This window comes from Monocercomonoides exilis (assembly GCF_001643675.1).
Source record: "Monocercomonoides exilis strain PA203 chromosome Unknown scaffold31-1199392, whole genome shotgun sequence".
Classification (NCBI taxonomy): Eukaryota; Preaxostyla; order Oxymonadida; family Polymastigidae; genus Monocercomonoides; species Monocercomonoides exilis.
Genome location: NW_027150576.1, coordinates 978,384 through 991,214, shown reverse-complemented (window position 1 = coordinate 991,214; position 12,831 = coordinate 978,384). Strand labels below are relative to the sequence as shown.

Below are 12,831 nucleotides of genomic sequence, written 5' to 3'. Positions count from 1 at the left end.
AACAAAAGAAGCTTATTTTGTCTATTATAAAAAAATATTAATTTGAATAAATAATTTTCATTCAAAATAGGTGATTCTTTAAGAAAAGTCACAAATGTTTTATTTTCTAATTAATCTAAAATTTCATATTTGGCAAAATATATTGTTTTCTAATATGAAACTTAACTTAAATGGAATCAAAATCTTGATAATGCAATTTCAAACATTCTTGAGGAGATTTGTGAGCTGAAACAGAAATTTGAGCAAAAAATGAATATTAAGAAATATTTGAAAATTAAACATTTGTGACTTTTCAAAAAGGATCACCCAATTACACCAAATATAATTCTAAATCAAAAATTAATGATTCATATTCGAAATTCATTTAAAACTGAAAATAATTATTTTTTTTGATGGATTTGGTAAAGTGTCAAGTTAATTTTAAACCAGTCATGGTAAGTGAGAACAAAATGGACTGTTCAAAAAGGCTTTCATTTTGAAATCTTCTAAAAAAAATATCAATAATACGTTATTACAAAACTATTTATGTAGTGAATGAAGAGATTCAAAAGTGTTTGAGAAAATAATAATTCTTAAAAATTCTTTACAAAGACAATTGAGTGACAAAAATTTCTATGAATCTTCACACTCAGATGCAGATAAGCCATCTCCTGCTCCAAAACTGCTGCTGCTGCTGCTGCTGGAATCAGTGTCATCCGCAAGTGGGGTCATTGAATCATCGCCTTCATCAGCTTCACTTGATTCTTCGTAGTCTCCTTTTATATCAGTTGGAAGAGAGTTCATTATTTCTTTAACTAATTATTTTAAAGTGTTATTCTTTGATGAATGAAACATGAAATTGGAAATGAAATCATCAATGAATTTGTCTTTTGTACCAGTTCAAGGCAAAAACGCACGAAACCTTGACCACAAACCCTCTATTCCATTTGTTCAAACTCCTGAAATTGGGTCAACAAAATGATATTTGTGACTCACAGTCATGTGAGTGAAGTTGAAATCATTTAGGCAGTTGAAAGCGCACAATTCATCACTATAAATTGTTGTCTTTGGTTTTGTGTTAGCTAAAATGACAGGCAATAAGGTTCTTCTGCTCTATTCTTCACGCGAATAATTAAAAATCTTCCTCCTCCATCTTCACGCTTTCTTTCTATTCCTCCAAAAAGCCAGACTTGTGCCTTTTTTCTTCCTTTATGAAATTTTCTTTTTCTCAATATAGCTTCGTCGACTTCCACGATATGACCCTCTCCCCCAATAGGATCGAAATTTTCCATTATAATTTTTGAAGAAACAGATCTGCAATGGGAATACCAGAATCCAACTGTCATTCTGCTAACATTATACAAAATGCTTGATTGAGTGATGTACAATTTAAGAGAAAAATACAAAAAAATTTGAAGAAGATTGTTAACTGGAATTTTTGAATATCTGAACGAAGTTACTTCAAAAATGATTATTGCCTTTCCACATTTAAAACATCTTAGTTGCCTCATTGTCTCCGATCTTGTATATAAACGCATTTTATTCTCACATTTTGGACATCGTTTATCCTTATTTTGAAGAATGTTCCCAACAAGCCAATTGAAAAAACAAGAAAGACAAAAGAAAGTTTCTTTCATTTTACTTATTTCTACGTTTGAATCATTCAAACAGGATGTCATAAAGATGGAAATATACAAAAAATAAAAAAATCATGATTTTTATATTGTTAGTGTTAATAATTGTGGACACTTTCAATAATGGTGGACAGTCGCATTATTTCAACAACTATTGATAGTTGCATTTCATCAATTTACCCATTTATTCCTTCAATGAATGCAAACTTATAAGTCATTCAAAAATGAAACAACTTGCTCCCAAGAAAATAGAAAGAGACATTTTCAATTTTCGGAGAAACTCGGAGAATTTTATTTCTCCGAATTTCTCCGAAAAGAAAAAATTGTTTTTGTGTAATTTCGTTTAATTGGTTTGGTGACATAAACTATTCATGCTTGTTCATATTCATTGAGAGAATAGTTGGGTTAATTGTCAAAATACAACTATAAACGGTTGTTGAGATAATGCGACTGTCCACAGTTATTGAAAGTGTCCACCATTATTAACACTAACTATATATAACAAATACATCAAAAAATAGAAATTTTTGTGCAAAAAAAAATTAATTAAATTATGTGTGTGATCAAATTTTTTTTTTAATTTCAGCTTTTTAAAATGTTGTTATTCACCACTAATATGAATTTTTTAATACTTGTTAAAGCCTATTAATAAGAGGGGAGAAAATTTGAGAGAGTGCATTAACAGCACGTTATGTTCCCATTCACCCCAGTCATATATTGAACTCAAAAAAAACCTGTTTTTAAAATTGAAACAATCCATAAATCAATTTATATAGAAAAAAATTTTTTATCATAAATCATCACTCTGATGATAAGTTAAATGCAAATAATTCATTATTTTGAATTATCTGAAGGAAATAGTGATTTTTCAGTCACATTTATTGAATTTCAAAATACAAGAATTTTTTGCCAATGTTTCTTTTTTTGTTTTCTTTGTGAGATTTTTGGAAAAACTTCGATTTTTTTAAATGGGGGAAAATATGGACTTTCAAGCTTTTTTTTGCACAAGGCATAGAAAAATTGATTCGCTCATAACATTATATAACTTTATTTGATTTCAAAATAAATTTCATTTTCATACCCGAAAACAGGCATCGTTAAAATCAAAACATAAAAATTTCCTGCATTTCACAAAATTCAAAAAATGGACCCTTTTTTATTGTGTTCTTTGATCTTAAAAAATCAATGAAAAATACATAATTTTTCAATGAAAATGCCTGAAGGCAAATATAATGTCTCAAATGAAGATGAATTCATTTTCTTTTCAAATTAACTACAAATTATATTATATTTTCAATCAAAATGAATGAAATTTTTTTTAAGGAAATGCATTATTTTTTTTTTAATTATTTGTAAACAAAGTGAATAGATAAGGAAAAAATTAAGGTAAGATGTAACATATTGGGTCCCGATTTTAACTGTGAGTTATTATCAACATTTCACCAAATTTGATACCCTCTAATGTAAACATTCTACGAATGATGTTTTAAGTTTAGAAAAATTATGTTTTTTTTGTTGAAAAACCCTATCAAAACATTATTAAAAATCATTATCACTCAAATGGAAAGAAAGTTTTATTCATTATTTTTTGTGTGTTTTTAAAATAACACAATAAAGATGATAAAATATCTTCAGATATTGTTCAAAACAACAATAAAACCAAAGGATTTTATGATTAAAGTTAAATAAAGAAAGAAATAGTTTGGAGAATAAAAAAGAATATTTATGTTAATGTCAATTTTTAAAAATTATGGTTCAATTTTTTGTGATATTCCTGAAATTCACAACAAATATGTAAGTTTATGAAACTCAACAACACATTTATTAATCGAATTATCAACAACAGAGTATTTTTAAGAAATAATTTAAGATGATTTCTGAAAAAATATTTCGGGCCCAAAAAGTTACATTTTACCAAAATTAAGAGAATTTTTTACTCAGAAACTCAAGTTAATAATTCCACAAATCAAAAAAATTGTCGTTTCGAAATAGAATTATTTCTTTTCGAAATCGAATCAATAAATTACGAATTCGAATTATTAATTTTCGAAATAGAATTATTTTTGGTGTAACATTCAAAAATAAAATGGAAAAAGATAAAAAGAAAATTGAAATAGGGTTATAATTTTATCTCGACCTTTTTTTTTTATCTTGACCTTTTTTTTAATTAATCATTAACTTTTCCCACAATTTCATATTTTTAAAGAATTTTTAGTATATATATGAATTCAACAGATAAAAATAAATTCATTTTGAAACAAACCCAATTTCGCATCGGGGGTTTAGGCCCCTTCATTGAACTTCTGTGTAGAATTGGAGGGTTACATGGAGCATAAAACCTTTAGTATGTTAAAAATGTTATTTTTTGATTTTTTTTCATTTCATTTCAATCAAAAAAATAAAACATTATTATGATCTTAAAAATATTATTAAAAAAATGAAAATATCAACAGAAATAAAATTAAAAGAAGGAAAGAAAAAACTGCAGCGAGCAATGTCATCACGCAAGTATAGAAAATACAACAGTCGGCTGGAGCGAATGGCTCACATCGTTGTTGATGGAGTTGTTCGTGTGACAGATGCTATCAATTCGAAGGAATTTAGTCGCACTGGAATAAAAAATGCAGTTAGAGCTCTCAGGAAAGGAAGGCTGGTTGGAAAAGTTGGCAGACCTGCAGCAGTGGTGGGCGAAAAGGAACAAAGAGTAATGGATATTATTCACATTGAAGCAAAGTCTGGAACATGTTTAACTTTAAAAAAAACAAGAGAATTGGTTTGTATTATTTTTATATAAATGTTTTAATCATTTGTTTTTCAGATTGAAAATGTAATAAACGACAACGATGACGAAGATGCACCATTTACTGAAGTTTCAATGTCAGCCACGTATGGCTTTGTCAAGCGTCATCCGGAGCTGAAGACTGGAAAGCCGAAGAATCTGGACATTAACAGACTGGCTGTTTCGTGCAGAAGTGTTTTAAAACACTGGTACAAAACACTCGACGAGCTGCACGAAAAATACAATTACAATACAGCTTTAATTATAAACATTGACGAATCTTCAACGCGCGTTCCTACAGATTCAAAACGGCTTGTTGTGCATACAACAGACACAAAAGCAGGTTTTTCGAAGGAACCACCAAGAATGATAAATTCCACATTCGTGGCAGCTGTTGCAGCGGACGGATATGCCTTTCCTTCAGTCATTTTGTGGCCAAGTGCAAAGCTGCCAGAAGAGCTGAAAAGTCTGTTATCTCCAACGCTTGAGATATGGGCAAATGGAAGCGGCTGGATGGACAACGAGTGCTTTAAAAGGTATGCTCTCACAATTCTTCTTCCTTCCATCATCGAAAGAAGAAAGCGCATGTCACTTGAAAACGAACACATTCTCCTCCTTCTTGATTCGCATGCATCTCGCGCAGATCTATCGATCTGGCGAGAATTCCAAAAACAACAAGTCGACATTTTAACCTTCGTGCCACACAGCACACACCTCTGTCAACCACTGGACAGAGGAGTGTTTGCTGTATTCAAATCTGAACTGACAAACAGATTTGAGGCTCCCTCTTCTTCTTCATCTTCCTCCAAACGAGCTGCAATTTCCGACGTTCTGCCTCAAGCTATCCACACTGCATTATCACCTTCTGTAATTCAGAAAGCTTTTGTCTGCAGTGGTGTTCTTCACAATTCTTCTGGGCCAGTTCTTTTGAAACTGCCCGAATCTTCAATTTTCCCTCTTCCATCCAGAAGAAATAGATTCAACTTTTATGGAAAAGTGATAACCGACGAAAATCTTTTAGAGAAATGGGAAAATCATTTGAAAATGAATATTGAAAGGAAAAATGAAATGGATGAAAAGGAGAAAGATGAAGTGAAGACCGTTGTGGATGAAAAGAAAAAAATAAAAAGAAGATTTCTTCATGTGAAAAACGATGATTCTGATGAAGAAAAGAAAGATAATGCATTATATCGAGCTGAAGGAAAAAGGAAAGTTATCAGAAGAATTAATTCTGATTTTGTTTTCTTTTAATCATGTTATTTTTTGAACTTTTAACACTTCATTTTTTTGGGTCAGAATAAAGAAAAAGGGTCAAGATAAAATAATAACCCTATTGAAAAAGTTCAATATCTATTCACTTGAAAGCCTTTTTTTAATCAAAAACTTAATTAAAGGAAGTCTTCAAATGCTTAGACTTTTAACAAATCATAAAAATACGTGTTAGTATTTCTTTAAAAATTAAGGGAATCAATATTCAAATTCTTTTAAAAAATAATACATAGACAAGAATCAATAAAAGATACATCGGATTTGTAAAATATATTCAGCATCCCTATGTTTAGGGAATGTTGATTCCTAAATTAAAAAAAACTCATTTTCCTTTGTATCTGAAAGCACAACATCAATTAAAAAAATAAAAAAGCAGTTAAAGAAAATGTATTTTATTGCTCATAAATACAATGCTTTATAATGCATACTTATTCTTTTTTTTACATACACAAATAATTATAATGATAACAATGACGATAACAAAAACTGGGACGCTTACAGAAATAGCAACAATTGCACCGACTGACAGCTTCTTTTTTGTCGGTTGATTTTCTTCTTTTGTCAGTTGAGTCATCACTGGACTTTTAACACACTTTGAGTCTTTATATCGATAATATCCACTTGCACAGCGAGCAAACACACAAGTGTCAGCAAACTTTCCTTCCTTGCAAGGATTTCCATAAACTGCATTAGCATCTGTATCTGGAACAGCGCATGATCCATTTACCTTCACCTGCCAGCCATAGCACACATCAAAATACTTCTTCACATTTGCCAACAGTGTGAGATATCCATTCGCATTTCTTGCTTCTTCTAAGCTTGGATAATACGGATACACAACATCAGGTTCAATCACCTTAAACTCGAGCTGCTCGTCTGGTGTCTTCCAGTCAGAGGAATATCCTGCAAGCACTGCAAGTGTCACATCAGTGTTCTGACGCGGAAACTGCGAAGGCCAATCTTCAGTTGTTTCAGTTTCACATTTCAGCTCCTTTAAAATAGAAGGAGATAAAACACTATTGGCTCCTGAAGATGCAATGTCAAAACCAACATCTTTACGTGTTAACACGCCTCCTACACCAACAACTTTAGCTAACTGCGATTCTTTCACCTGTTTTAGGAATAAGGAGCACGCTGCAGCACATTCTCCATCTGTAACGAACAATAAGTCATTCGGATCAAACAAGTTCTTTCCATAAAGCGAGGAAGGAATCAGTCCGTCAATAAAAGAATACAAAAGTCTGTCATAGTTGATGGCAAATGATCCACTCCATGTTTGAAAGCGTTCTTTGCCATCAACAATTGTCTTCTTTTCTGTTGTTGGAATGTTTGCCACTTTATCAATAACATCCAACGTTTCGTAATCTGTAAACAGTGATGTTTCACCATCTGCCAATGTGGCTACAAATGCATCAGATGGCTTGGCTCGTACGTATTTGTAACGCGAGTTCAAAGGAAATGTCTCTGAAAAAAGCAAATGATATACAATCGAACTGAGAATGCTCGATCCTCCTCCATTTCCCCGAACATCAAATACCATCTTAAAGTTGTTGTTTTTAGCTTCTTGAACAACATTCACAACAATTTGAACAAATTTTGAAAAATCTTCTTCGGCACTGACTGAAAAGCTCTTGATGCTGCAATATCCGATCTTCCACCCAGGAATCACAACACCATGAATAACATTGGGTATTTCTCCAATCTCTTTGACTTCCGCTGCATCATTAGATCGTGACTGTTTCCTCTTTGATTCAGCTGCCATCTTCTGGTTTTCTTCCTCCATTAATTTATGCAATTCCTGAACTGCTGGAGGAAGAAGATGCTCCAATGGCTGATGTAAAATACGATCTTTGGCAAGCATTGCACGAAGAGGCTTGTTCGTAATAAACTTCTCAAATACATTGATAAATTGAGTGTCATTTGCATATTTCTCTCGGATTTTTCGTATCTCCGCTTCATCTTGCATTTTTATCTGCTCTTTGCTCATGTTAACAGATAATTTGTATTCGTCAATTAACTTTTTCTGATGCATCTTTGTAGACTGCAACAACTTCTGCAGCTGCTTTGTACCTTTTTCGTCGGTTGTTTTCCATCCTTTCTCATCATTCGATGTGGAGCTAGCTGCTTTGCAAAAATTGTCATACAATACTCCTGAACTACTTATCTCTGATGTGGACATCCCGTACCAATACAAGGGAATTGTCTCTGTTCCCCCATCGTCCTTCTTCAGCGTAACTTTCACGCTTCCATCCATAACTGCATATGAGGTCAGTGATCGAATGGCAAAATGCTTTTCTAATCCATAATTCAATCGAGCAGCTGGTGATTTTGAAAATGGAATGTTTTCATCGCACCATCGTGCAATTGTAACTTCTGGCTTCTCGTTTGCTACTTCTGCTAAATCGTCCATTGTAATTTTTGTCACAATTCTTTCTTTAAAACTTCTACCAATATCCTTTTCATAAACCTGAGTTACCAAAGGCAACAATTCCACCAATTTCACAATAATCTCGTCCGGCTTTGATGGATCTGGAACTTCAAATTTGAAATTATAAGGCAAAGCAAATGCAAACGGTTGAGAGCATGGGAATTGATAAATCGAAACGGAATCTTTCATCTTTGAAAATGCCAGCCCAATTGCATTGTGGAAGTCCAGTCCAGATGTGTATTCCGTCTTTTCTATGCGGTCCAGCTCTGTCAGAATGTCAAATTTATCGCTCTTGAATGGAGCAGGAGGATTAGCCATTATATCTCTATAAGCATACATATCCAAATATCCTCGAATTGACTTCAATGTCTTCGCTGCTTCATTTTTGTCATATGGAAGCTGCTTTAGACAATCAATAAAACGGTCTGCACGCCCAGGCTCCATTTGAGGAAACTTACAAATAGTATCATCCACATGATATTCACTGGGTCCCATATACGGACGCTTCTTGCACTTGCCTTCTTTGTTCAAGTAATATCCACGTTCACAACGAGAGAGCTTACATTGGTTCTCGTTAAATGATCCTGAAGCGCATGGGTTCCCAAATACAGCATGCTCGTTGCCACTTGGAATTGAACAGGCGTAGTTATCTTTAACCTCCCAGTCATAGCACTTGTCAAATGAGGACTTAACTTGTGCGACCGTTTTAACAATACCTTCAGGATTGAAGCCGTTTATCAGATCTGCATAAATCGGAAATATTTCATCTGGCTCGATTATTTTGAATTCAAGAAGCTCATCGGGAGTATTCCAGTCATGGCTGTATGCTGCAATAAGTGATATTCTGATGTTTGTTGAAAGACGGGGCACTTTTCCAGGATAAGGAAACACATTTTCATTTGTCACGTTTTGAAACTGCGTATTCTCATTCATCGCTCTGCTTTGTGGACGATTTCTTTCAACAACATTAGTGTCAATCACACTGCTTCCAGCAAACGAAGCTATATCAAATGGAATTGAACTTCCTGACAAAACACCTCCAAGCCCCACAACTTTTCCCAGCTTCTTCTCTTTCACATGCTTTAAAAGCCGACCGCAAGCAGATCCGCATGTACCATCAGTCAAAAACATAATATCGCTTGGGGCAAACATCCTCACATTTCTGTATGATAAGGGTACGTCTTGTAAAATACTTTGGAGCGCTCGTTCATAATCTTCCACAAATCTGTAAACCCAGTCTTGTGATCGCTCTTGTCCATCTTCGTCTATCACGGGAACTGTTTTCTTTGGTTTTTCCCACACATCATTTATCAACTCCTGTGTCATTGGTTCGGTTATGAAATTAAAAGGAGACTGCGAAATCAATTTTAAATGCCTTTTTGAATATTCTGAAGCAACAACTGTGTTAGTGGGAAAGATTGGATATTCTTCTGGGAACAAAAATTTAAATAGCCAATCAGAAAATGTAAAAAGCCCTCCTCCATTTGTGCGCAAATCAACAACAAGCTTATACGCGTGATCTTTTATGTATGTAATTCCATTAATGATGCCACTTAACCACTCAACTATTTCTTCAGTTGTAACAAGTTCAAAAGTTCCAACGAAAAGATAGCCAACTTTGTATGCATCAATTACTCCAGCAATAACATGTGAAGTATTTTTTAGTATTTTCAGTTGAGGCTTTTCTTCATTGGAGGTATAATTGACGGGTATTTTTTGATCGTTGTTTGAATTAGTTTTCAATTTTCTGATCTTTTCACTCACTCTCTCTTTGAATGAAAGATTTCGTCTGCAGCTCTTTCTCTTGTCTGAAAGAGCAAATTGCTCAGATATTATCTTCTCCACTTTTCTACGCATTTCTTTCTCAAACGGTAGTAGCAATTTTTCACTTGACCGAAAAATTTTTGAATTCTTACTGAACACTTTTCTCAACTCTTGCGATTTCCAAATATTTTCAAAGATTTGTTGGAATAGTGGATCGTCCTTATGCGCATTCATCACTGACTGGAAGTGTTTTTCTTCGATCTCAAAAAGTGATTGCTCACCATTTGTTTGCTCAGTCATATTGTTGCTTTGTATCCTTTCTTGAGATGGACATTTTGTAGAAAGCATGTCATTAACATCTGTAATATCTGCATTTGATAATCCATAAAACGGAACATTAACCGTCTGTTCCCCATTATCTGTTTTTATGGTTATTCCTATTTCTCCTTCTGGAATAGGATAAGATGATAGACCTCTTACAACGAATTCATCTTGAGTCAATGCATATGCCAATTTGGCAGCAGGGGTTCGAGAAGATTTAACAAATTTATCTGCCCATTTAGCAATTGCTTCTTCGGGCTTCAAATTTACAGAGTCATCCAAATCAGGAAGATTTAACTTAACAACTTCTTTTCCAGTAATATTAATTCCGCCTTCATCAATAAATTTCTTAGTTGCTCCGTTGACAAGAGATTCTGCAATTTTGACTACAATTTCTGCTGGCTTCGTAGGGTTAGGAACTTCAAAAACAAATTTGAAAGGGAAAATATATGCAAATAAACTCGAGCAAGGGAAAATATAATTTGCATGTGCATCTTCAAGCCGATTAAAGGCGTTTGCGATTGCAAGGTGAAAATCCAGCCCATTTGCATAATCTGTGTTTTCAATTCTTTTTAATTCTGCAAGAATGTCGTATCCAGCAAATGGAGAAGGAGGATTGATCATGATATCCCTATAAGCATAGCAGTCGATGTAACTTCGCACAGTCTTCATTGTATCCGCTGTTTCTCCTTTTCCTTTTTCATACTTCAAATAAAATAAATAATCACATAAAAATTTCAATACAATACAAAAAGATTTTAAAAAAGTTAAACTGGCAAATGTTGAAGGCATTTAACAACGCGATCAATTCGGTAAAGCTCTTTTTTTTTGAATGTGCAATCATCTTCTTCTCCAAATATTGAGAAAAGCAACGTAATTGCAAATAAATACATTTTCAATTTTTCAAAGATTTTTATATTGATCTAAACCTTAAGTTTCTTTTTTCCACAACCATATTTGGGACGAAATATTTCACCTTTGGACTTTTGTTCCACCCATAATCCTATGCCTGTAATAATGAAGGAAAACATTATATCAAAGGAAAAATATTAAAATAAAATAAAACAAGAATGAGAGGATAGTGGGTGAAAAAATAGAAAATAGTAAATAGATAAAATAAAAATAAATGAATAAAAACAAAAAAAAAAAAAATATTAAAAATTTATTATTTTTTCGTAAAATATTGAGAAATTATTTTTTATTCTCCTGGGAGACTGAATCTGGATCCAAAGCCTGCAAGTCTTTATTTTACTAATAAATAAAACAAAAACAGGAAGGATTCAGTCACGTCTTCAAACAAATTTAATTTGTTATCATTAGATAAGCAAGAATAAAAAAAAATTTCTTTGTATTTTTTGTTTTAAGATTTTTAAAAATCAATTTCCATGCTGTTGTTATTAATATCAATATTTAATGAATTATTAGAATTAAATGACATACCTGAGCCACTTTCTTCATTTAAAAAAGAATTAGAAAAATCAGAATTGGAATTAAAAAAGGGAAATAAAAATGAATTGTTATTTTGAGAATTATTTGAATTATTAAAAATTGGAAAATTAACTTTTTCTGACATACCTTTCATACCTTCTTTTTGTCGCTCCATATCTGCTGTTCCGCTATATAAAAAATCATTTTTTGATAAAGAAGAAAAATTCTCAGATCTGTTAAAAAATACAGAATCGATCATAAATAATCTTTCTTTTATAATTTTTTTCACTGTTTTTCCAACTTTATTATTTCCTTCTGTTTCTTTGTCTTTTTCATTTTTTCTTTCGAATGTTTTTCTAATTTTTTCATTTTTTATTAATTTTTCAGAGAATTATATTTTTTTTATATATTCAAAATTTTCTGAGCTTATTGGTGAAGCAAATAATTCTCTTTCTTTTTTTTCAAAATATAAATATTTTTTCATACCTAATATTACCAGCTGGCCCCAATTTGTTTCTGATAATGTTTCGTGTCTGAAAAAAAAATATGATGAAAAAATTTTATTAAAAAAATTTGTTAAGAAAACATCACACTTTAAAAAGTAATGTTTTGTATTAAAATTATTTTCGCTCTCTTTATTCATTTGCAAAGTTTCCAATTCCATTCCAGCCGAGTCGTTATTAATTTCTAAATTTTGAAAAAAATCATTATTAAAAGAAGAAAAATTGGAGAGAGAAAAATTGGAATTATTATTTAAAAATTTATTGTGATTATAATTAGAATTAAAAAAAGAAATTAAATCATCTAAAGTATTTAAAACAGTATTATTTAAATTATTATTTAATAAATTAGTCAAATGACCAAATTCGCTGTCGCAATCATTTTTTCCATGATGCTCAGCAAAAAAAGATAAAGAACATTTTTTATTATAAAATAAAGGAGAAGAATTTGAAAACAAAAAATGAAGGATATTAGAGTTTCTAAAATGAGGTCCATTATCACAAAAAAAGTGAAAAAAATTAACATTTTCAAATAAATCAAATTTTAATAATTGAGTTATGCATTCACAAACAAAACAAAAATCATGAGATAAAATTTCTGAAAAAAAATTAAAACAATGTTTTTCCAAAATGTTTAATTTATTAACTTTAAAAACAATAAAACACAATTGAGTAATTTGCTTTTTGTCGTAAAAGCTACGACCAGTTTCTTTCATCATTATGGGCAAT

The 12,831-nt window shown here is 31.8% G+C and overlaps 2 protein-coding genes across 2 annotated transcripts; one reads left to right on the top strand and one right to left on the bottom strand.

Annotated features, from left to right (window-relative positions):
* Nucleotides 1–4,050: 4,050 nt before the first annotated feature.
* Nucleotides 4,051–5,643, top strand: MONOS_10305 (putative DDE superfamily endonuclease; the record flags this gene model as incomplete). Its single annotated transcript, XM_067862746.1, has 2 exons — nucleotides 4,051–4,386; nucleotides 4,432–5,643. The coding sequence occupies 2 exons, from the start codon at nucleotides 4,051–4,053 to the stop codon at nucleotides 5,641–5,643; spliced, it is 1,548 nt and encodes a 515-aa protein (XP_067724986.1).
* On the bottom strand, nucleotides 5,445–11,099 carry MONOS_10304 (uncharacterized protein). The gene is made up of 2 exons (XM_067862745.1): nucleotides 10,948–11,099; nucleotides 5,445–10,879 (listed from the first exon to the last, which is right to left on the bottom strand). The coding sequence occupies exons 1-2, from the start codon at nucleotides 11,065–11,067 to the stop codon at nucleotides 6,077–6,079; spliced, it is 4,923 nt and encodes a 1,640-aa protein (XP_067724985.1). The 5' UTR covers nucleotides 11,068–11,099; the 3' UTR covers nucleotides 5,445–6,076.
* Nucleotides 11,100–12,831: the final 1,732 nt, after the last annotated feature.

What these genes read in the sequence shown, in the direction of transcription:
- MONOS_10304 (XM_067862745.1), bottom strand. Translation starts at nt 11,067, where the DNA reads ATGTATTTATTTGCAATTACGTTGCTTTTCTCAATATTTGGAGAAGAA. An exon ending in AATGCCTTCAACATTTGCCA is followed by an intron (nt 10,880 to 10,947) that starts GTTTAACTTTTT and finishes TTTTATTTGAAG; the next exon opens with TATGAAAAAGGAAAAGGAGA.